At 40.5% G+C, this 21,309-nt stretch overlaps 3 protein-coding genes across 6 annotated transcripts; all 3 read right to left on the bottom strand.

Moving 5' to 3' along the window:
* Positions 1 to 32: 32 nt before the first annotated feature.
* Positions 33 to 7,427, bottom strand: LOC142901412 (tumor necrosis factor receptor superfamily member 14-like). Of its 2 annotated transcripts, none has more exons than XM_076045916.1 (8): positions 7,266 to 7,427; positions 4,030 to 4,145; positions 3,120 to 3,216; positions 2,784 to 2,909; positions 1,587 to 1,742; positions 1,058 to 1,145; positions 776 to 984; positions 33 to 201 (listed from the first exon to the last, which is right to left on the bottom strand). In XM_076045916.1, the coding sequence occupies exons 2-8, from the start codon at positions 4,141 to 4,143 to the stop codon at positions 68 to 70; spliced, it is 924 nt and encodes a 307-aa protein (XP_075902031.1). In that variant the 5' UTR covers positions 4,144 to 4,145; positions 7,266 to 7,427; the 3' UTR covers positions 33 to 67. The 2 variants fall into 2 exon arrangements, with proteins under 2 accessions (XP_075902031.1, XP_075902030.1); XM_076045915.1 differs by lacking the exon at positions 7,266 to 7,427 and adding an exon at positions 5,119 to 5,382.
* Positions 7,428 to 7,594: 167 nt separating this feature from the next.
* LOC142901410 (deoxyribonuclease gamma-like) lies at positions 7,595 to 12,380 on the bottom strand. Of its 2 annotated transcripts, none has more exons than XM_076045913.1 (8): positions 12,208 to 12,380; positions 11,814 to 11,902; positions 11,636 to 11,725; positions 10,993 to 11,105; positions 10,656 to 10,768; positions 10,180 to 10,337; positions 8,846 to 8,942; positions 7,595 to 8,402 (listed from the first exon to the last, which is right to left on the bottom strand). In XM_076045913.1, the coding sequence occupies exons 1-8, from the start codon at positions 12,355 to 12,357 to the stop codon at positions 8,268 to 8,270; spliced, it is 945 nt and encodes a 314-aa protein (XP_075902028.1). In that variant the 5' UTR covers positions 12,358 to 12,380; the 3' UTR covers positions 7,595 to 8,267. The 2 variants fall into 2 exon arrangements, with proteins under 2 accessions (XP_075902028.1, XP_075902029.1); XM_076045914.1 differs by lacking the exon at positions 7,595 to 8,402 and adding an exon at positions 8,415 to 8,541.
* A 3,232-nt stretch (positions 12,381 to 15,612) lies between these two features.
* LOC142901409 (deoxyribonuclease gamma-like) lies at positions 15,613 to 20,382 on the bottom strand. 2 transcript variants are annotated; one of them, XM_076045911.1, is made up of 8 exons: positions 20,210 to 20,381; positions 19,817 to 19,905; positions 19,639 to 19,728; positions 18,996 to 19,108; positions 18,707 to 18,819; positions 18,231 to 18,388; positions 16,897 to 16,993; positions 15,613 to 16,420 (listed from the first exon to the last, which is right to left on the bottom strand). In XM_076045911.1, exons 1-8 carry the CDS (start codon positions 20,357 to 20,359, stop codon positions 16,286 to 16,288), a joined length of 945 nt encoding a protein of 314 aa, XP_075902026.1. In that variant the 5' UTR covers positions 20,360 to 20,381; the 3' UTR covers positions 15,613 to 16,285. The 2 variants fall into 2 exon arrangements, with proteins under 2 accessions (XP_075902026.1, XP_075902027.1); XM_076045912.1 differs by lacking the exon at positions 15,613 to 16,420 and adding an exon at positions 16,433 to 16,559 and having other exon boundaries at positions 20,210 to 20,382.
* Between the last annotated feature and the right edge of the window lie 927 nt (positions 20,383 to 21,309).

Genomic DNA, 21,309 nt, shown 5'->3' with positions numbered 1-21,309 from the left:
TAGGGTATTTAGGTACTTTTAACCGGGTTACATTTGTTTTCCTTGTTGTCTTCAGTCTTATTTTCCCTCAGGAGGTAACAGGCTCACTGGGGACGTCGGCTCCACTTTTTTCTGTGACAAGTGTGTTGACCCCTTCATAGGCGCCAACACAAAGTCCCCAACATGCAATGTTCATGGATGCCCGTGGCCTACGTCCACAATCTGCAATACAGAAAGACAGAAAAAAAGAAAATGTAGTGCAGCTGAACTTAGTTTTCACCGACGTGTAAAAAAGAAAACAAACTGCCAAGCACCACAAACTCACAGCAGCCGTAGAAACAACAAACATGAAGGGAAACGTGGTGTGTGTGTGTGTTGGTTGTTTGTATGTCTTGTCTGTTTTGTTTGTATTTTGTTTTTAGAAAATCTAAAAGCTAAAACAATGGTCGCTTTTTACATGTTGTTACAGGTTGTTTGATGTCAGTCTTTTCAAAGTAATTTAAGTTCCCTGGCAGTCCTAGAGCCTATAGATGGCAGTATAACACCAATGCCCTGGGAAAAATCACTGGAAGCTAATAATAATATAGACCACATAAAATAATACTGGGATCTCCTTGTTTCTGCTTTTGATTGTTGTGTTTTGAGGCACCTCTGGAAATGATTGAGCACTTTAGAAATAAAAGATTGATTCACTGATTGATTGATAAAATAACTAATATTTCTTTGAAGATATAATCAAAAGTAATATATAGTAAAATATTAGCAATGTATATTCTGACCGCTGTACTTTTCATACCTTGTTTGTCCTTTTCTTTTTTCTTCTTTTTTCCTTTTCTGCAACGCCAGTAGTAAACAAGTCCTCCAGCTATTGAGGCCGCCACCACCACTATCAGTGACACAGCAACGCCAACAATGACTCCCGTGTGATCAGAACCTGGTGGTCCACATTCAGTATCAGCTGATGAACTTCCTGCTTTAATCAGCAGCAGATTCAAAGCTTGACATCTGGAAAGACAGAAGAGCAGGTTCGAGCAGCGTTCAGAGGAAAGGCTGTCCTGCTGTCTGAAGCTTCACTCACTGTGTGTGTGGCTGACAGGAGGAAGAGGTTCCATTTGAAAAGGTTCCACCAGGGCAGGCAGAACACTCAGTGTCTTGATGCCATGAACCTGTGACAACAACATCCAACAAAGAGTCTCATTTTTTAAAAGGAGTTCTGCATAAACATAATTTTAGTGGATTAAGTAATAATTTCAAGAAAACAATTCTAAAATCATTGAAAACAGATGCATAGACTAATAATTATTGACAAGTTTTGTTTACAGAGATTTTAAAAATCTGTTTACATTTGGGAATTTGGGAAGTTTAAAACATAATGCATATTCTAAATGTCATTGTCCAGTGTGCACAATCCACCACATGCAGTGTCTTATTCATATATAATTCATGTAATTGTGATCGACAGTTTCCAGTCAGGTTAAAATATTGTTTTTGTTTTGTGTGTGTCAATCAGGTGACATTCACAACAAGAGCAGACAGGACCGACAACTTTTGTTCCCACACAGTGAAAACTTTGGTCCACAGTCAAGAGTCAAAGTCCTGAAACCAACCTTTCTTACTGATGTATTGTCCTGGTTGGCAGCTTGAGTGTTGCTTTGCTGCTGCACAGCTTCCTTGACTGACGTCCACACAGTAGAATCCCTCCACTGGCTCACAAACTGCATTTGAAGTTGTTGTGCACTCAGTCTTTACAGTTAATCCTGAATCTGTCAACACAGAAACAAGAACTTCAATATAACAAAGCACTTTTTCACCTTTGGCTCCTCCTCCCTAATTGTCAGTGTGGCCATCTATTGCAAAGCCAGCAAGGAACAGCAGATTTACACACATAGATCATGATGACACACTGGCCGAGCACAATGACCCACAAAGACTCTGGCATTAGGGACCTTTAGGATTTGGTCAAACTGGTGCTGGTGCTGCACGTCAAGCCCAACCAACTCATTTTACCATGGAAGAGGAAACTGAGTTTCCCAATTACTTGCAACACAGGGCAGGTTTTCTTCTTTTGGCTCAAACGTTAAACGTTGCAAAAAGTTTTACAATTGAAAATGTTTGAGAAGTAAATAGTGCTACAGGTTTACTAGTTGAACTGACCTTTGTGAGCAGCAGCACGGTTTCATATCAAGAAGGAGGAGTATTGGCTTTGAGGATGTTGACAGTGGAGAATAGCAAAGGCCAAAGGGAGATACATTGTGACATAGATCTATTGGAAGAATCTGACATTAAATATTAAAGGAAGATGGTCAAGTGAAAGAAAACTTGAAATAATTTGGTGTGAGAGAAGAAGATGCAGAGGGAGGGTGAGATGGAAGCAGCTGATTGGCTGGAGCTCTACTAAAAGCTAAATAGCTGGAAGGAGAAGAGACTTTAAATCAAGTGCATGCTCAGTGTTTCTTGAAATTTGTGTTTTTTCAGGGGCATTGAAGCCATGAAAAACATCCTGAAATCTTCCTGAAGTTGTGGGAAAAGTTGGACTCATACACTGCACCCATCACGTGTTTTCAGTTCTCAAAATTCAGATCACATGACTTGTTCTGTTTTGAACTGAGTGGAGGTGACCTGCTTCCCATTTAGAACGAGAAGTTAAAGTTGGTGGTGAGAACTGATATCTTCAGTTCCTTTTTTATCCCTGAGCGGAATTGTTTCTTAGTTCATGGAATCTATGTTGTTAGATATTCAGTTACACAAAAAACACAAACATTCATCAACAAGAATCAATACTTGGATCAATGAATAAAATGTACCTGCATCACAATTTTGACATGGAAAACAGCTTTGGAGTCCGTTTGGCTGATCCATGAACGTTGCTCCCTTGCAACCTGTGCAGGATGTGCTTCTGTACTGAGTACAGTCAGTTTTGACACGTTTACCTAGTGGAAAAAGCAATAAATGAACAAATAAATGCATTATCATAATAGCTATCAGGTCTGTTACTTTGTATTTGGGGGATGAACAGGTGGGAATAAAAGATTACTTTAATATCTGTGTCTTTGTGAAAACAGAAAATGTCTGCAACACCTCCAGATATAAGTCTACATTGTAGACTAAAAACACTAAAAACACTTTGAGTTGGATCTTACCAGGAGGACACTTTGGACAACAGTCATTTCCGATCATGTACTCTGAATGGTGACACTGCTGAGAGGAACATCCACTGATCATATTCAGCAGCAGAATCTGTGAAAAGTAAAACACTCACTGTCACTGCCAAGTTGTAGTTGCAGTACTTTAACATGTATTTGTATTGAGCTGGTTGTGTGTGGCATTTAACACTGTGTGAAACAGTTGTGTCAGACTGCTTCACTTCTGCATTGCCATCAGTGTTTCACATATATGCTCAATATTTCACTCAGGGTGGTGGGGAGGCTGGAAGGAGGCCACCACAAGTTTACAGCCTTGTTTGTTGCATACAGGTTAATTCACTATTTCTGACATTTAAAGTAAGCTTGACGCTCTCAAGTTGAGAAATAAAGTGGAAACTAAAGGACTTGACTGCTCTGTGTCAAAATCTCAGTGTGTTTGAAATGCTCTTTGTTTCTCAGCACCAACCTGTTGCTAGATCACCAACTGAACTGAAAAGTGCAGTGAGTTTTATTTTACCATGACAGCTTCTTAGTCCTCAGTTACCACTGACCTGTTTACACACTTTAAGAAATGGTTTGATGGATGAAAAAAATCTATAATAATTTCCAAAGGGGAAAACTTTTAAGTGTTTCGGGAAAAAAAAACATTTTTGTTTTAAGAAGTGGTTGAAATGGTGGAAGTGCAAATCAATCAATCTCCAAATCTCAAGTTCACACACTGTAAAACTTTTTTGAAACAAGCTGTGTTTTCCATTTATTTATTTCTAAATATTGTCCTGAAGTGTATGAGACTGAGAAATAAAGGCAAAAGTTGATGAGGAGCAAGACACTGTATGAAATACAGCATAATAGAAATGTATACATAAACAATATAGATAATAAAAGATTAATTTACAAATTATTTTACCATTAGAATAGAGACTGTGGCAAAGTCCATCATATATCTTGAAGGAGTCAACACACTGAGTTCTGAGCAAAATGTCAACATCACCGGGACACCAACTGGAAAAACTGCATCCATCACTGGAAAAACAAGGAAAAGAAAATTCAAGTTAACACATTTAATTTGATAAAGACAAATGTTTGATTAGACTTTCCATCAACTGGAGTTTGATTTTCTATCTGTTCTATCTTTGTGTTGGAAGTGTCAAACCTTAATATTCCTGCATTGTGTTAAAATGTGATTTTATTTTGAGAAATCATTTTTAAAATTAATTTGATATATTATAGAATCATAACTGAGGATACATTTTCTCTCACTGCTTCTCCTGCACTCAGCTTCACACCTACAGCCAATTGAAAGTTGCCAGTTGACACTGTTTTACTGTAGTAAAACATACAGACTGTCTGTACTACTGTTTTACTGTAGTAAAACAGTAGTAGTAGTACAGTCAGTTCTTGAGATCTTGAAGACGTTTGGTCTCTCATCTGAAAGGCTTCCAACTGACGAAGCCTTGAAACATCTTCAAGATCACAAGAACGAGTCCAGTTGCTCCAACTTAACCCTTCTACTCTACAGATGACCTGGATGACTGAGAACCTTCACCAGCATATACCTGCCGTGTTACACTGGTTTCAAATGTATTTTATATTCTTGTATTACAGTGAAAAAAAAAAACCTGTAATACACTTTAATACAACAATCAAAGGACAAAGTGTTGGACACGTTAGACATTCTTTCCACCTTTGGACTGCCAACACTACCAGTGTGATAACATAAAGGTGAATTATTAACTTAAGGGAGGGGTGGGGGAAAGGTCACTGTGAACTCAAACACAATCTTCACATTGTCGTGGCTTGAAAATAAATGTTTTCTTAGTTCAAACCACACATTTACTGATTATGATGAAATAAAGCAGTGGACTGTTATTGAACCAAGAAATTCATGTTATCAACCATTAGCAGGGATGGCTAATCACTGGTACAAAGTTCCTTGCTAACAGATTTGATTCAACAATAACTCAACCAAATAGCAGAGAGGGATCAGAGTTCCTACTTTGCGCTGTGAAGTCGTTCTGCCAGGAGATTAATCCGATCAAACTTTGATTAATCCATGTTGTGCTCCAGTCTCCAGGTTGGAGTGAGAGTTCATGCGTCTCTTGTTTCCTTCCCAACCAGCTAGCAAACTAACCTGACTATCGACTTCGACCTTGAACTTTGACCTGAGTTGGCAAAACATTGTGGGAGGTCCATTCGTTATAAACCAGTTCACCTGGCCAATCAGATCTGACAGCTATTTTATCAGAAGTTACCAGGAAGTGGCAGAGAATTTAGAGGTCACTTCTGCCTGACTGTCTGTGTGGAAAATCCCTGACCTCCTCCTTGCACCTTCATACTTCCCCCTCCTCTACCTGCATCCATCACGGCCAAGGAGGGCAGACCTGAAGTGATATAGGAAGCCAGCTCTACAATGTCACACCCCTTTTTCCCCTTTTTCCCTGAGAACAAAGGAGCTGGCTGGCCGCATGTCAGGAGTCACAGCGTTGTTGTCTGTACTGAGTCCGTGAAATGTGAGTTTATGTTATATTTCTGTATTTAGAATCTGATTATGTGTGGCCTGTTTATGTTCTGAGAGTTATTCCTTATTTCAAGAATGTTTGTTTAGAATAGAGGCCCTGTGTTGAATTGACTCAATATTTACCCTTTATTTTATTTCCATCATCAGAAAAACCAGTACAAACAATACCCTTTACAATAAACTATTTGATCATCACCTCATCTGCCTCCATCTGACTGTTTTAATAGACAGACCCATTGAGTTGATCACCCCCTGGAACCAGACTGTTTAACTAGCCATCCATCTACAAAGTAAATATTTTACAGTCTGTGTTCTTCACCATGTGCAGAGGGTGAGAAGCCTCTCTGTCTGCCTCTCTGGTACAGTTTAGATTGTGAGGACTGATCCCAGTAGTCACTGGTCACATGTCCGCATGTGACGCTCACATGGTCAAGACGCTGACTCGGTGGAAAAATACGAGCCAATTCACACTTAAAGTGGTCACTTAAATCTTGCCCTCTATACAGAGGTTTTCAAAGTGTGAGGGTCACCTCCCCTCACACCTCTTTATCCAAGAAGAAAAATGTAAACATCTGGTTAGCTGACTGCAGGGGAAAAATGGACATGTTTGTCAAATCGAAGGTGAAAGTGAAAGAGAGCGAAACATAGAGTCTGGAGCGAGCAGATAACAGAGGAAGTACGACCCTGATAATTTATCAAAGAGGTGCTCGCTACCAGAGAAACCCCAGTGTCATATTGACACTAAGCACTAATGTTTAACGACCGAGCCATGGGAGGTTTTTCATTGAAACATAATGAACTACGGTCACAGGAGAAAACCATCGAGGTGTTTGGCACTGCTGGAAATGCCTCGGCAACCTTCCTTCTCCATCCAGCTGGACGACTCCACAGATGTTACTAACTGTGCACAGCTAATAGTGTATGTCAGCTTTATTAAAGAGCTCGCTGTCCAGGAGGCCTTCCTGTTTAGCCACTGCCAGCCAGCTAGCACTACAGCAGTTAAAGCAACACTGTGCATGGTGTGCAGTGGTGAGGAAAAACAGACTAATATTGATCTGTCCATTATTTCATTTGAGGGATTGCACAGGTGGGCCTTATAGTGAATACCTTTGTTGAACTGGGAGCTAGGTTCAAATGTATTCAGAAATATGTTTAAAACAAATATTTTAACACTCAAAGGTGTTAAAATTTGTTTGAAAACAATGTTAAAAACACACAAAGTTTTAAAAAATATGTTTAAGAACATGCAAACGTCATATTTCATATTTCAAGCCAAAACCTTCCGCTTCCATTTAATGTAGGAATGAGTGTTGAAGTGTGCTTGAGGTGAAAAGTACACACACAGTGCGAGGGGGTTGTAGCCAATTCAGCGCCTCTAGTGGTAGCTATTCCATCCAAAGGCGCGCCCTCTGAAACACTAAGACCATCTTGAAAGAAAGCGTTGTTGTTGTTGTTGTTGTCCGCGCAAACGTCCTAAATGTAAATGTTTTGTAAGCAACACAAGATCAGACTAACGACTTCTGACGTACAATTAGCATCTGGACCTCGTTGGAGAAAAACAACGCCTTGTGGTGTTTAAGGCGATCCACCACACGAACACGTCGCTTGTTGTTATTTCTACTCACCCTCAGCCGCGAGTCTTTATATTTCCAGCAGCCAACATCCACCATAGATTCATTCCACACGGACATACTGAAGCTTTTTGCTGCGACTTTCTGACTGAGAGGAAGCTGGAAAGAAGAAGCAAGAATGAGGAAGCAAAGCTTCAAAACAGAAAGTAACATTTCTTTCTCTTTCTCTCGCGCGCGGGCGCGCGCACACACACACACACACACACACACACACACACACACACACACACACACACACACACACACACACACCTTCTTGCTGTGAGGTGACTATTGCTAAAAGCAACGCAAGCAAAGACCAGTAAAAAGCAACACACTTTAACTGTAATGTCACAAATCTACAGTTTTATTGTAAAAGAGCAAGATATAGGGACCGCAATACAAACCGTATAAAATAGCCAGAGGAAGGCGGCAATAATAATATTATCATTCAATATTATTTTTGTAAAAACGATTTTTACATCCTATCTCTTGTTCAGTAACCGGGGAGAAAGAGTAGCTCAAGTCTGATTATGAGATCATACATACATACAATGAGGAAAATCACCTGTAACCAGCTATAGGTGTGCATATATGTATATGTATGTATGGTGTGTCTCCCTGGCACAAACTCCCTCAACACACACACCTGAGTAATTTCTTTGAAAAAAATAATAATGCTAAGCAATTTTGTTATTGCAAGCAAGTCAAGGGAGCAAATCAAGAAATACAAAAAAATAATTACTTAATGCTGTTTTTGTGTTTTTGTTTTATAAATATTGACTTTTTTGTTCTTATATCACACAAAAATCCTCATTTTGATTTTTTTTCCAGCAGTTGTTTTCTCTCCTCAAAAGTGCTACAAAGCAGCAGTGCTTGGAGACGACCCAATATATCCATCTGCAGTGCAATCAATGTCTTTTAAAAAACTGGACTCCAAGTGATCAGCAGCAAATAATAAAAGAAGCCATCCTGAGTTCATCCTCAATTCAGCACCACTGATGTTTTGTCTACTGATTAAGAAAAACTAAATACTTTGGGAAAAAACACAGAAATTAGCACATATTTCAATACAGTCTGAATTGAAGAGCCTTCGTTTGCAGCACTCTTCAGGAGGACCTCCACTGGATAATGGTCGCTCACGTCAAGTGCCTGTACAGACAACATTAAAGAAACATTTAAGCAGACTAAAGCCACTCCTTTGAAATACAGCTGTTAGCCTTCTGGTTCTAACATCTGCCTTTCAACACTCTTGAATTCAGCAGAGAGGCTCCTGTGGGATTCTGGGAGTCTGCAAGTCTTCAGTGTTTGTGATCAGGTTGGTCTGTGCTGTGTTGAAGGTCATTTTATGTGAATCATACCAAGCAGAAACTAACCCCCACTTTATTAATTTTTAGGAGATTTATTGACTCCAAGTGCAATTTAAAAAAAAAAAATATATATATATATATATATATATATATATATATATATATATAAATATATATATAAAGCGATTAAAAGAACAATCTCTCTGCAGATCCCAAAACAGGTTCATGAGACAATTTATAGGTTTAAAACATCACACCAGACCAGTCAGAAATGCGGCGTGTTACCTGATCCTCGGTGAGTCGATATTCCACTTGGAAGTTAAATGGTTTGGCTGAAAAGGGCACAACTGCCCTGGCAAACCTCTCCCCGTAGACAACAATTCTGTTGGAATCACACAAGTTTGCAGAGTTCTCAACTTCCGCTGACGTATGAAAACAAAGTGTTTTAACGTTGCTTAAAGGGACAGACACATTTGAACAGGCCTTTGTGTGCCCTTAAAGTGCCAGTACACCTTAAAGGAGACACAAACTGATCAAGCATTCTGTTGTAATTGGATATTTAATATCATGCATCATTGCATATTGTGCTATTATATTTGTAACATTACATTTATATGTTGGAATTATTACATTGAGTTGAATGTATAAATGTATTGAATGTTGCTATATGTAGTGCTTTGGTGTATATTTGATGATCATGATCAGTGCCCTGGGGGTTTGATACCCTTGTGAGTAAAGACTGTGAAACTCATTAAGTCTCGTAAACAGTGACCTGGGGGGACCAGAGAGCGGTCAACTGAAGGAACTGCCTTTGCGACCCTCATAAAGTTTGCGACCCATACAATCACAGGGATGGGAACTTGTGACCTGAGCTCGTCTTGCCACAAAATGGTTTCAACAGGTCACACCGGAAGGAAGGATGGACCATTTGGCTCATGGCCAAATAAGGACATGCTTCCTGACTCTCAAACAATGACAGTGACGCCCTGCAATCGAAGGGTGAAGAATGGACAGCCAATCAGAGGACGACACTTGAGATGACATTCAGATCAGGAGTCAGAGTGTTTGTCTTTGCATTTAAGGACTTTCTTGGGAGAAAGGAGTCAGTCTTACTCCAGCGACGGCCAGGACTCGACTCCAGAGATCTCTCCATCAGATCTCTGTACCAAATGTCTTGTTCTTCTGTTTACTAAAACTTGTTCACATTCTACTTATCTCTTTTCCTCATTAAACGAGCACGCGGTTTGGTAGCATGATATTAGGTAAAGAAACCAAACCAACAATTCTGTCATTTGTCCAATGTGTCAAACCCCCTCGGCTGCATGTTCATTGAAATATTGGAAAAGATTGGCCAGAGTGGTGCTCAGTCTCTTTTGGTGAGGACATAAAGGTGACAGTAAATTAAAAAAAACAAAACTGAAAACTTGTAATGGAAACCAAAGTATTCAGAAGAATGTTTTCAATCTGTGCAGGTTGTTGAGTTTAGAACTCACAGAGACCAGGAGTATAAAATATTACCTGGTGTGATGAATCCACATTTTTGACACATTATGGTCAGAATTTGTTCAGACTGGTGTCCTGTCAAGGCATGAGGCTATGCAGTGCCAGTGTGACCTCACCTGTCATAAGCACAGGAAGTGCTTTGTCGCACCGTGGTGTCCGTCTTGTCTGGAATGAGCCAATAGAGTTTGTTGTCTGTGATCAGACGTACATTCTTCCTGTACTTCTTGGGCAGGTAGCCGCAGTCTGCGTTGAAATCCCCGAGAAGCATCACGTCCTGCCCAAAAACACAGCAGGATGTGACTCAAATTCTTCATTTTGTCTTCATTGATAGATTTGATTTATTTTCTGTTGTTCAGACAAATAAGTCTCAATGTAAAGTGACTGTGTCTTAAATGACAGGTCAGCAGCACGGTGGATGATGCTTCTGAGGAGGACTGGAGTCACAGTGGAAACTGTCAAGCAGGTAACATCTTTACATCACTTCTTAATATTCTGAACAAAAGAAAATAAGATTAATAAGATTAATAAAACAGCAGGATGTGAGTTTGCACCGCCGCATCGTGTGCCATAATCCAGGAAGCCTGTTGGCTACCTGGGTTTTCCACATCTTCTTGACGTGTTGCAGCACATCGTAGAGAGCGTCCAGCTCCTTGGTGGTGTTGGTCGGGGTGGTGTGCTGAGGGATCAGGACAAACTCCTTGATGGCTTGAAGACACAGAGTGCAGAGGAATAAAGTTCTGTTCATCTGTAACGTCATCAGACTTTAATCTGTGACGGTTGGTCAGTCAGTCAGCCAGCCAGTCAGTCAGCCAGTCAGTCAGTCAGTCAGTCAGTCAGCCAGTCAGTCAGCCAGTCAGTCAGCCAGCCAGCCAGTCAGTCAGTCAGTCAGCCAGTCAGTCAGTCAGTCAGCCAGTGAATGGAGGACCAACCTGCCTTGGGGGATTTGAATCGGACGACAAACGGCTCCCTGGAGAAAGCATCCACGTCTCCCGGTTTGTTGTCTGGGTACTGATACTGGCCAGTGAGCGTCACCGCGTCCGTCCTGAAAGCAAACCAACACTCATTACACCGTCAGAGACTGCGTTTCACATGCACAGCTTCATCGAGCTGCGCTCAAAATTAATTTTTCTCCTCTAATCGCACTCCTCTCCTTTTCCCAGTACACATGCAGCTGAGAAAATCTTATTGTTGTCCTCCTCCCCAACACTAGGGGGCAATATGAGTATTTATATAGATATATATATTACATGTTAATTTCCAGTTAAATTCTTTCGTCGCACAAAAAAAGTATGGTTCCAGTAAAAACCTACACCTGTATGTCTAATATGCAGCCCGTTAAGCTTTTTAAATCTGGCCCGCAGAACTTGAGGAAATTATATTAATGGTCAGTCAGTCATAAAATAGCAGTATTTCATCAATTTTTCCAGTGTTTCACTGAAGAGCTAAACACAGTGGGGCTTCAAAGACACTGCTTTGGTTGCAACTTTGCTTCATTTTGCTCATCAAAACACTTTGTCCGTCCATCTGCAGCTGCTCCCGCCCCTCTGTCACACTTTACAACCCACCACTCACCTGTAAATAAACACATACTGCTCCCGGTAGGTCTCGGAGCGACCCAGCCTCTCGCTTGCCACATACTGGTACACACGGCCAGAGTCGTAGCTGAAATGCAGACAGCCCAGTAGGTGGTTGAAACAGATACATGATGAAAGTTGACTTGAATGGACTTGTGGCTTTCGAGGTGAGTCACCTGTTAATGCGGTCAATGAGCTGCGGCAGAGCCTTTTCTTTACTGTCTCTCACTTCCTGAATCAAAGTAATGTGACAGCGAGAGATAATCTGGAAGAAAAAGACATTGTTTCAGCAATGAGAAAGCGCTCTCAGGAAGCCAGCAGGGAGAATACAGTCCAAGAGTGACGTGTAAGGAAGGAATTTTAGGTTTCCATGCTGCAACTGACTTGCGCTCGTGTGTCACAGCCTACTGTTACTGGTACTTACAGTAGTTTAGTGTAGTTGCCAAGAAAAAAAAAATCCAGCTGCCGTAACTTAACCGGGAAGAACACGATGACCTGGGTGACCTCCACAAACACCTTTAAACAGGAGCTAATGCTAACGCAGGCCAAATCCATCAATGAGTGTCTTACCTTTGTGAGCGTATGCATCACATTGCTATTCTTGGCCTTTGACTCCCCAAAGTTGTGTAGGTTAAAAGCACAGATTCTTAATTCAACAGCCCCATGAACCTCACACGCAGCCAGAAAGATGCAGAGCAATAGGATGGGGAAGGACCTCATGACAGAGCAGAAAGAAACACAAGAGCACACAAAGGTGATGAATGTCGACGGAGACCATGGACAGTTTCCACTGGTACACTGTGTCAGTAGACAGAAAGACATTTTACATGTGGACTTGAGTTATTATGTTTATGTGATGCCCACTAATGTGTGCTCACATTTGTCAGTGTATTTTTATTTGCCTATGCATCTTTGGTTTTTGTGTGTTGGTGACTTTATTTTGTATGGAAAAAAAAATATTGAATTTGAATACTTATGATACTAGTCAAGTGCATTTAAAGTGCAGATTATTGTCAAATTGCAATTTTCAAGTTGATTGTGGAATCGTGACTAAATGGGAATTGTTATCAAATTATTTGTGTATTTGAACGAAAATCGCTCATGAGAAAATTACATGTGGTGTGAACAGTAATACCTGAGATGTTTAATAAGGAGCCAGGGAAGGAAGAGCTACCAGTTACAGTTTATCTCATTACCCCAACTGATGGAACTAGATCTTAATAATGATGCTTTAGGGAGGGAAAATGTCGTTTAACATGTTTAACGATTTAAAATAAAATATCCATTCAAAATTCAATCAATTTTTGATTATGTCGCGGCTTCATGGGCAGTTTTCCCCTTTTGTCTTTTTTTAAAGGGGGATTTTAAAATACATATATTCATAAAGAAAATGTTGGCCATTTATTTTGCAGGACACACAATTCAACCACTTCAATAACTGATTTACTGGACATGATATAAAATGAGGTACCGTTTTTATTTTTGTGTAATAAATTTGTGTAGTAATAAATTAAAAAATGAAAAAAAAAAAAACTAAAAAACTAAAACAAAAACAACACGAAATCCCAAGGTGGAAAAAATATGGGTCCTGAGACGCCACTGGTCATTAAAAGTTGACGTTTTAAAATTATTCATACAGCTATAAATGACTTTAACATCTCTTTTTCAACATTGCACTGTATCGGTGGTCTCCGGGCTGTCTTTTATCAGAAGTTACCAGGAAGTGGCAGAGAATTTAGAGGTCACTTCTGCCTGACTGTCTGTGTGGAAAATCCCTGACCTCCTCCTTGCACCTTCATACTTCCCCCTCCTCTACCTGCATCCATCACGGCCAAGGAGGGCAGACCTGAAGTGATATAGGAAGCCAGCTCTACAATGTCACACCCCTTTTTCCCCTTTTTCCCTGAGAACAAAGGAGCTGGCTGGCCGCATGTCAGGAGTCACAGTGTTGTTGTCTGTACTGAGTCCGTGAAATGTGAGTTTATGTTATATTTCTGTATTTAGAATCTGATTATGTGTGGCCTGTTTATGTTCTGAGAGTTATTCCTTATTTCAAGAATGTTTGTTTAGAATAGAGGCCCTGTGTTGAATTGACTCAATATTTACCCTTTATTTTATTTCCATCATCAGAAAAACCAGTACAAACAATACCCTTTACAATAAACTATTTGATCATCACCTCATCTGCCTCCATCTGACTGTTTTAATAGACAGACCCATTGAGTTGATCACCCCCTGGAACCAGACTGTTTAACTAGCCATCCATCTACAAAGTAAATATTTTACAGTCTGTGTTGTTCACCATGTGCAGAGGGTGAGAAGCCTCTCTGTCTGCCTCTCTGGTACAGTTTAGATTGTGAGGACTGATCCCAGTAGTCACTGGTCACATGTCCGCATGTGACGCTCACATGGTCAAGACGCTGACTCGGTGGAAAAATACGAGCCAATTCACACTTAAAGTGGTCACTTAAATCTTGCCCTCTATACAGAGGTTTTCAAAGTGTGAGGGTCACCTCCCCTCACACCTCTTTATCCAAGAAGAAAAATGTAAACATCTGGTTAGCTGACTGCAGGGGAAAAATGGACATGTTTGTCAAATCGAAGGTGAAAGTGAAAGAGAGCGAAACATAGAGTCTGGAGCGAGCAGATAACAGAGGAAGTACGACCCTGATAATTTATCAAAGAGGTGCTCGCTACCAGAGAAACCCCAGTGTCATATTGACACTAAGCACTAATGTTTAACGACCGAGCCATGGGAGGTTTTTCATTGAAACATAATGAACTACGGTCACAGGAGAAAACCATCGAGGTGTTTGGCACTGCTGGAAATGCCTCGGCAACCTTCCTTCTCCATCCAGCTGGACGACTCCACAGATGTTACTAACTGTGCACAGCTAATAGTGTATGTCAGCTTTATTAAAGAGCTCGCTGTCCAGGAGGCCTTCCTGTTTAGCCACTGCCAGCCAGCTAGCACTACAGCAGTTAAAGCAACACTGTGCATGGTGTGCAGTGGTGAGGAAAAACAGACTAATATTGATCTGTCCATTATTTCATTTGAGGGATTGCACAGGTGGGCCTTATAGTGAATACCTTTGTTGAACTGGGAGCTAGGTTCAAATGTATTCAGAAATATGTTTAAAACAAATATTTTAACACTCAAAGGTGTTAAAATTTGTTTGAAAACAATGTTAAAAACACACAAAGTTTTAAAAAATATGTTTAAGAACATGCAAACGTCATATTTCATATTTCAAGCCAAAACCTTCCGCTTCCATTTAATGTAGGAATGAGTGTTGAAGTGTGCTTGAGGTGAAAAGTACACACACAGTGCGAGGGGGTTGTAGCCAATTCAGCGCCTCTAGTGGTAGCGACTATTCCATCCAAAGGCGCGCCCTCTGAAACACTAAGACCATCTTGAAAGAAAGCGTTGTTGTTGTTGTTGTCCGCGCAAACGTCCTAAATGTAAATGTTTTGTAAGCAACACAAGATCAGACTAACGACTTCTGACGTACAATTAGCATCTGGACCTCGTTGGAGAAAAACAACGCCTTGTGGTGTTTAAGGCGATCCACCACACGAACACGTCGCTTGTTGTTATTTCTACTCACCCTCAGCCGCGAGTCTTTATATTTCCAGCAGCCAACATCCACCATAGATTCATTCCACACGGACATACTGAAGCTTTTTGCTGCGACTTTCTGACTGAGAGGAAGCTGGAAAGAAGAAGCAAGAATGAGGAAGCAAAGCTTCAAAACAGAAAGTAACATTTCTTTCTCTTTCTCTCGCGCGCGGGCGCGCGCGCACACACACACACACACACACACACACACACACACACACACACACACACACACACACACACACACACACACACACACACACACACACACACACACACACACACCTTCTTGCTGTGAGGTGACTATTGCTAAAAGCAACGCAAGCAAAGACCAGTAAAAAGCAACACACTTTAACTGTAATGTCACAAATCTACAGTTTTATTGTAAAAGAGCAAGATATAGGGACCGCAATACAAACCGTATAAAATAGCCAGAGGAAGGCGGCAATAATAATATTATCATTCAATATTATTTTTGTAAAAACGATTTTTACATCCTATCTCTTGTTCAGTAACCGGGGAGAAAGAGTAGCTCAAGTCTGATTATGAGATCATACATACATACAATGAGGAAAATCACCTGTAACCAGCTATAGGTGTGCATATATGTATATGTATGTATGGTGTGTCTCCCTGGCACAAACTCCCTCAACACACACACCTGAGTAATTTCTTTGAAAAAAATAATAATGCTAAGCAATTTTGTTATTGCAAGCAAGTCAAGGGAGCAAATCAAGAAATACAAAAAAATAATTACTTAATGCTGTTTTTGTGTTTTTGTTTTATAAATATTGACTTTTTTGTTCTTATATCACACAAAAATCCTCATTTTGATTTTTTTTCCAGCAGTTGTTTTCTCTCCTCAAAAGTGCTACAAAGCAGCAGTGCTTGGAGACGACCCAATATATCCATCTGCAGTGCAATCAATGTCTTTTAAAAAACTGGACTCCAAGTGATCAGCAGCAAATAATAAAAGAAGCCATCCTGAGTTTATCCTCAATTCAGCACCACTGATGTTTTGTCTACTGATTAAGAAAAACTAAATACTTTGGGAAAAAACACAGAAATTAGCACATATTTCAATACAGTCTGAATTGAAGAGCCTTCGTTTGCAGCACTCTTCAGGAGGACCTCCACTGGATAATGGTCGCTCACGTCAAGTGCCTGTACAGACAACATTAAAGAAACATTTAAGCAGACTAAAGCCACTCCTTTGAAATACAGCTGTTAGCCTTCTGGTTCTAACATCTGCCTTTCAACACTCTTGAATTCAGCAGAGAGGCTCCTGTGGGATTCTGGGAGTCTGCAAGTCTTCAGTGTTTGTGATCAGGTTGGTCTGTGCTGTGTTGAAGGTCATTTTATGTGAATCATACCAAGCAGAAACTAACCCCCACTTTATTAATTTTTAGGAGATTTATTGACTCCAAGTGCAATTTAAAAAAAAAATAAAATATATATATATATATATATATATGTATATATATATATATATATATATATACATATATATATATATATATATATATATATATATAAAGCGATTAAAAGAACAATCTCTCTGCAGATCCCAAAACAGGTTCATGAGACAATTTATAGGTTTAAAACATCACACCAGACCAGTCAGAAATGCGGCGTGTTACCTGATCCTCGGTGAGTCGATATTCCACTTGGAAGTTAAATGGTTTGGCTGAAAAGGGCACAACTGCCCTGGCAAACCTCTCCCCGTAGACAACAATTCTGTTGGAATCACACAAGTTTGCAGAGTTCTCAACTTCCGCTGACGTATGAAAACAAAGTGTTTTAACGTTGCTTAAAGGGACAGACACATTTGAACAGGCCTTTGTGTGCCCTTAAAGTGCCAGTACACCTTAAAGGAGACACAAACTGATCAAGCATTCTGTTGTAATTGGATATTTAATATCATGCATCATTGCATATTGTGCTATTATATTTGTAACATTACATTTATATGTTGGAATTATTACATTGAGTTGAATGTATAAATGTATTGAATGTTGCTATATGTAGTGCTTTGGTGTATATTTGATGATCATGATCAGTGCCCTGGGGGTTTGATACCCTTGTGAGTAAAGACTGTGAAACTCATTAAGTCTCGTAAACAGTGACCTGGGGGGACCAGAGAGCGGTCAACTGAAGGAACTGCCTTTGCGACCCTCATAAAGTTTGCGACCCATACAATCACAGGGATGGGAACTTGTGACCTGAGCTCGTCTTGCCACAAAATGGTTTCAACAGGTCACACCGGAAGGAAGGATGGACCATTTGGCTCATGGCCAAATAAGGACATGCTTCCTGACTCTCAAACAATGACAGTGACGCCCTGCAATCGAAGGGTGAAGAATGGACAGCCAATCAGAGGACGACACTTGAGATGACATTCAGATCAGGAGTCAGAGTGTTTGTCTTTGCATTTAAGGACTTTCTTGGGAGAAAGGAGTCAGTCTGACTCCGGCGACGGCCAGGACTCGACTCCAGAGATCTCTCCATCAGATCTCTGTACCAAATGTCTTGTTCTTCTGTTTACTAAAACTTGTTCACATTCTACTTATCTCTTTTCCTCATTAAACGAGCACGCGGTTTGGTAGCATGATATTAGGTAAAGAAACCAAACCAACAATTCTGTCATTTGTCCAATGTGTCAAACCCCCTCGGCTGCATGTTCATTGAAATATTGGAAAAGATTGGCCAGAGTGGTGCTCAGTCTCTTTTGGTGAGGACATAAAGGTGACAGTAAATTAAAAAAAACAAAACTGAAAACTTGTAATGGAAACCAAAGTATTCAGAAGAATGTTTTCAATCTGTGCAGGTTGTTGAGTTTAGAACTCACAGAGACCAGGAGTATAAAATATTACCTGGTGTGATGAATCCACATTTTTGACACATTATGGTCAGAATTTGTTCAGACTGGTGTCCTGTCAAGGCATGAGGCTATGCAGTGCCAGTGTGACCTCACCTGTCATAAGCACAGGAAGTGCTTTGTCGCACTGTGGTGTCCGTCTTGTCTGGAATGAGCCAATAGAGTTTGTTGTCTGTGATCAGACGTACATTCTTCCTGTACTTCTTGGGCAGGTAGCCGCAGTCTGCGTTGAAATCCCCGAGAAGCATCACGTCCTGCCCAAAAACACAGCAGGATGTGACTCAAATTCTTCATTTTGTCTTCATTGATAGATTTGATTTATTTTCTGTTGTTCAGACAAATAAGTCTCAATGTAAAGTGACTGTGTCTTAAATGACAGGTCAGCAGCACGGTGGATGATGCTTCTGAGGAGGACTGGAGTCACAGTGGAAACTGTCAAGCAGGTAACATCTTTACATCACTTCTTAATATTCTGAACAAAAGAAAATAAGATTAATAAGATTAATAAAACAGCAGGATGTGAGTTTGCACCGCCGCATCGTGTGCCATAATCCAGGAAGCCTGTTGGCTACCTGGGTTTTCCACATCTTCTTGACGTGTTGCAGCACATCGTAGAGAGCGTCCAGCTCCTTGGTGGTGTTGGTCGGGGTGGTGTGCTGAGGGATCAGGACAAACTCCTTGATGGCTTGAAGACACAGAGTGCAGAGGAATAAAGTTCTGTTCATCTGTAACGTCATCAGACTTTAATCTGTGACGGTTGGTCAGTCAGTCAGTCAGTCAGTCAGCCAGCCAGTCAGTCAGTCAGTCAGTCAGCCAGTCAGTCAGCCAGCCAGTCAGTCAGCCAGTGAATGGAGGACCAACCTGCCTTGGGGGATTTGAATCGGACGACAAACGGCTCCCTGGAGAAAGCATCCACGTCTCCCGGTTTGTTGTCTGGGTACTGATACTGGCCAGTGAGCGTCACCGCGTCCGTCCTGAAAGCAAACCAACACTCATTACACCGTCAGCGACTGCGTTTCACATGCACAGCTTCATCGAGCTGCGCTCAAAATTAATTTTTCTCCTCTAATCGCACTCCTCTCCTTTTCCCAGTACACATGCAGCTGAGAAAATCTTATTGTTGTCCTCCTCCCCAACACTAGGGGGCGATATGAGTATTTATATAGATATATATATTACATGTTAATTTCCAGTTAAATTCTTTCGTCGCACAAAAAAAGTATGGTTCCAGTAAAAACCTACACCTGTATGTCTAATATGCAGCCCGTTAAGCTTTTTAAATCTGGCCCGCAGAACTTGAGGAAATTATATTAATGGTCAGTCAGTCATAAAATAGCAGTATTTCATCAATTTTTCCAGTGTTTCACTGAAGAGCTAAACACAGTGGGGCTTCAAAGACACTGCTTTGGTTGCAACTTTGCTTCATTTTGCTCATCAAAACACTTTGTCCGTCCATCTGCAGCTGCTCCCGCCCCTCTGTCACACTTTACAACCCACCACTCACCTGTAAATAAACACATACTGCTCCCGGTAGGTCTCGGAGCGACCCAGCCTCTCGCTTGCCACATACTGGTACACACGGCCAGAGTCGTAGCTGAAACGCAGACAGACCAGTAGGTGGTTGAAACAGATACATGATGAAAGTTGACTTGAATGGACTTGTGGCTTTCGAGGTGAGTCACCTGTTAATGCGGTCAATGAGCTGCGGCAGAGCCTTTTCTTTACTGTCTCTCACTTCCTGAATCAAAGTAATGTGACAGCGAGAGATAATCTGGAAGAAAAAGACATTGTTTCAGCAATGAGAAAGCGCTCTCAGGAAGCCAGCAGGGAGAATACAGTCCAAGAGTGACGTGTAAGGAAGGAATTTTAGGTTTCCATGCTGCAACTGACTTGCGCTCGTGTGTCACAGCCTACTGTTACTGGTACTTACAGTAGTTTAGTGTAGTTGCCAAGAAAAAAAAATCCAGCTGCCGTAACTTAACCGGGAAGAACACGATGACCTGGGTGACCTCCACAAACACCTTTAAACAGGAGCTAATGCTAACGCAGGCCAAATCCATCAATGAGTGTCTTACCTTTGTGAGCGTATGCATCACATTGCTATTCTTGGCCTTTGACTCCCCAAAGTTGTGTAGGTTAAAAGCACAGATTCTTAATTCAACAGCCCCATGAACCTCACACGCAGCCAGAAAGATGCAGAGCAATAGGATGGGGAAGGACCTCATGACAGAGCAGAAAGAAACACAAGAGCACACAAAGGTGATGAATGTCGACGGAGACCATGGACAGTTTCCACTGGTACACTGTGTCAGTAGACAGAAAGACATTTTACATGTGGACTTGAGTTATTATGTTTATGTGATGCCCACTAATGTGTGCTCACATTTGTCAGTGTATTTTTATTTGCCTATGCATCTTTGGTTTTTGTGTGTTGGTGACTTTATTTTGTATGGAAAAAAAAATATTGAATTTGAATACTTATGATACTAGTCAAGTGCATTTAAAGTGCAGATTATTGTCAAATTGCAATTTTCAAGTTGATTGTGGAATCGTGACTAAATGGGAATTGTTATCAAATTATTTGTGTATTTGAACGAAAATCGCTCATGAGAAAATTACATGTGGTGTGAACAGTAATACCTGAGATGTTTAATAAGGAGCCAGTGAAGGAAGAGCTACCAGTTACAGTTTATCTCATTACCCCAACTGATGGAACTAGATCTTAATAATGATGCTTTAGGGAGGGAAAATGTCGTTTAACATGTTTAACGATTTAAAATAAAATATCCATTCAAAATTCAATCAATTTTTGATTATGTCGCGGCTTCATGGGCAGTTTTCCCCTTTTGTCTTTTTTTAAAGGGGGATTTTAAAATACATATATTCATAAAGAAAATGTTGGCCATTTATTTTGCAGGACACACAATTCAACCACTTCAATAACTGATTTACTGGACATGATATAAAATGAGGTACCGTTTTTATTTTTGTGTAATAAATTTGTGTAGTAATAAATTAAAAAATGAAAAAAAAAAAAACTAAAAAACTAAAACAAAAACAACACGAAATCCCAAGGTGGAAAAAATATGGGTCCTGAGACGCCACTGGTCATTAAAAGTTGACGTTTTAAAATTATTCATACAGCTATAAATGACTTTAACATCTCTTTTTCAAC

Source organism: Nelusetta ayraudi, unplaced genomic scaffold, assembly GCF_046127955.1.
Source record: "Nelusetta ayraudi isolate G7.1 ecotype Tasmania unplaced genomic scaffold, CSIRO-AGI_Nayr_v1 ptg000088l, whole genome shotgun sequence".
Lineage (NCBI taxonomy): Eukaryota > Metazoa > Chordata > Actinopteri > Tetraodontiformes > Monacanthidae > Nelusetta > Nelusetta ayraudi.
The sequence above is the reverse complement of the archived record's forward strand: the minus strand, read 5'-3'. Positions and strand labels throughout refer to the sequence as shown.

Excerpts from the sequence above, each read along its gene's own strand:
- LOC142901410 (XM_076045913.1), bottom strand. The coding sequence starts at position 12,357 with ATGAGGTCCTTCCCCATCCTATTGCTCTGCATCTTTCTGGCTGCGTGT. Across the intron at positions 10,338-10,655 it reads AGAAGATGTGGAAAACCCAG|GACGTGATGCTTCTCGGGGA; the intron begins GTAGCCAACAGG and ends GTTTTTGGGCAG. Across the intron at positions 8,943-10,179 it reads ACTTCCTGTGCTTATGACAG|AATTGTTGTCTACGGGGAGA; the intron begins GTGAGGTCACAC and ends TGATTCCAACAG.
- LOC142901409 (XM_076045911.1), bottom strand. The coding sequence starts at position 20,359 with ATGAGGTCCTTCCCCATCCTATTGCTCTGCATCTTTCTGGCTGCGTGT. Across the intron at positions 18,389-18,706 it reads AGAAGATGTGGAAAACCCAG|GACGTGATGCTTCTCGGGGA; the intron begins GTAGCCAACAGG and ends GTTTTTGGGCAG. Across the intron at positions 16,994-18,230 it reads ACTTCCTGTGCTTATGACAG|AATTGTTGTCTACGGGGAGA; the intron begins GTGAGGTCACAC and ends TGATTCCAACAG.
- LOC142901412 (XM_076045915.1), bottom strand. Across the intron at positions 1,743-2,783 it reads ATGTCAAAATTGTGATGCAG|ATTCAGGATTAACTGTAAAG; the intron begins GTACATTTTATT and ends CTGTGTTGACAG. Across the intron at positions 1,146-1,586 it reads ACAATACATCAGTAAGAAAG|GTTCATGGCATCAAGACACT; the intron begins GTTGGTTTCAGG and ends TTGTTGTCACAG.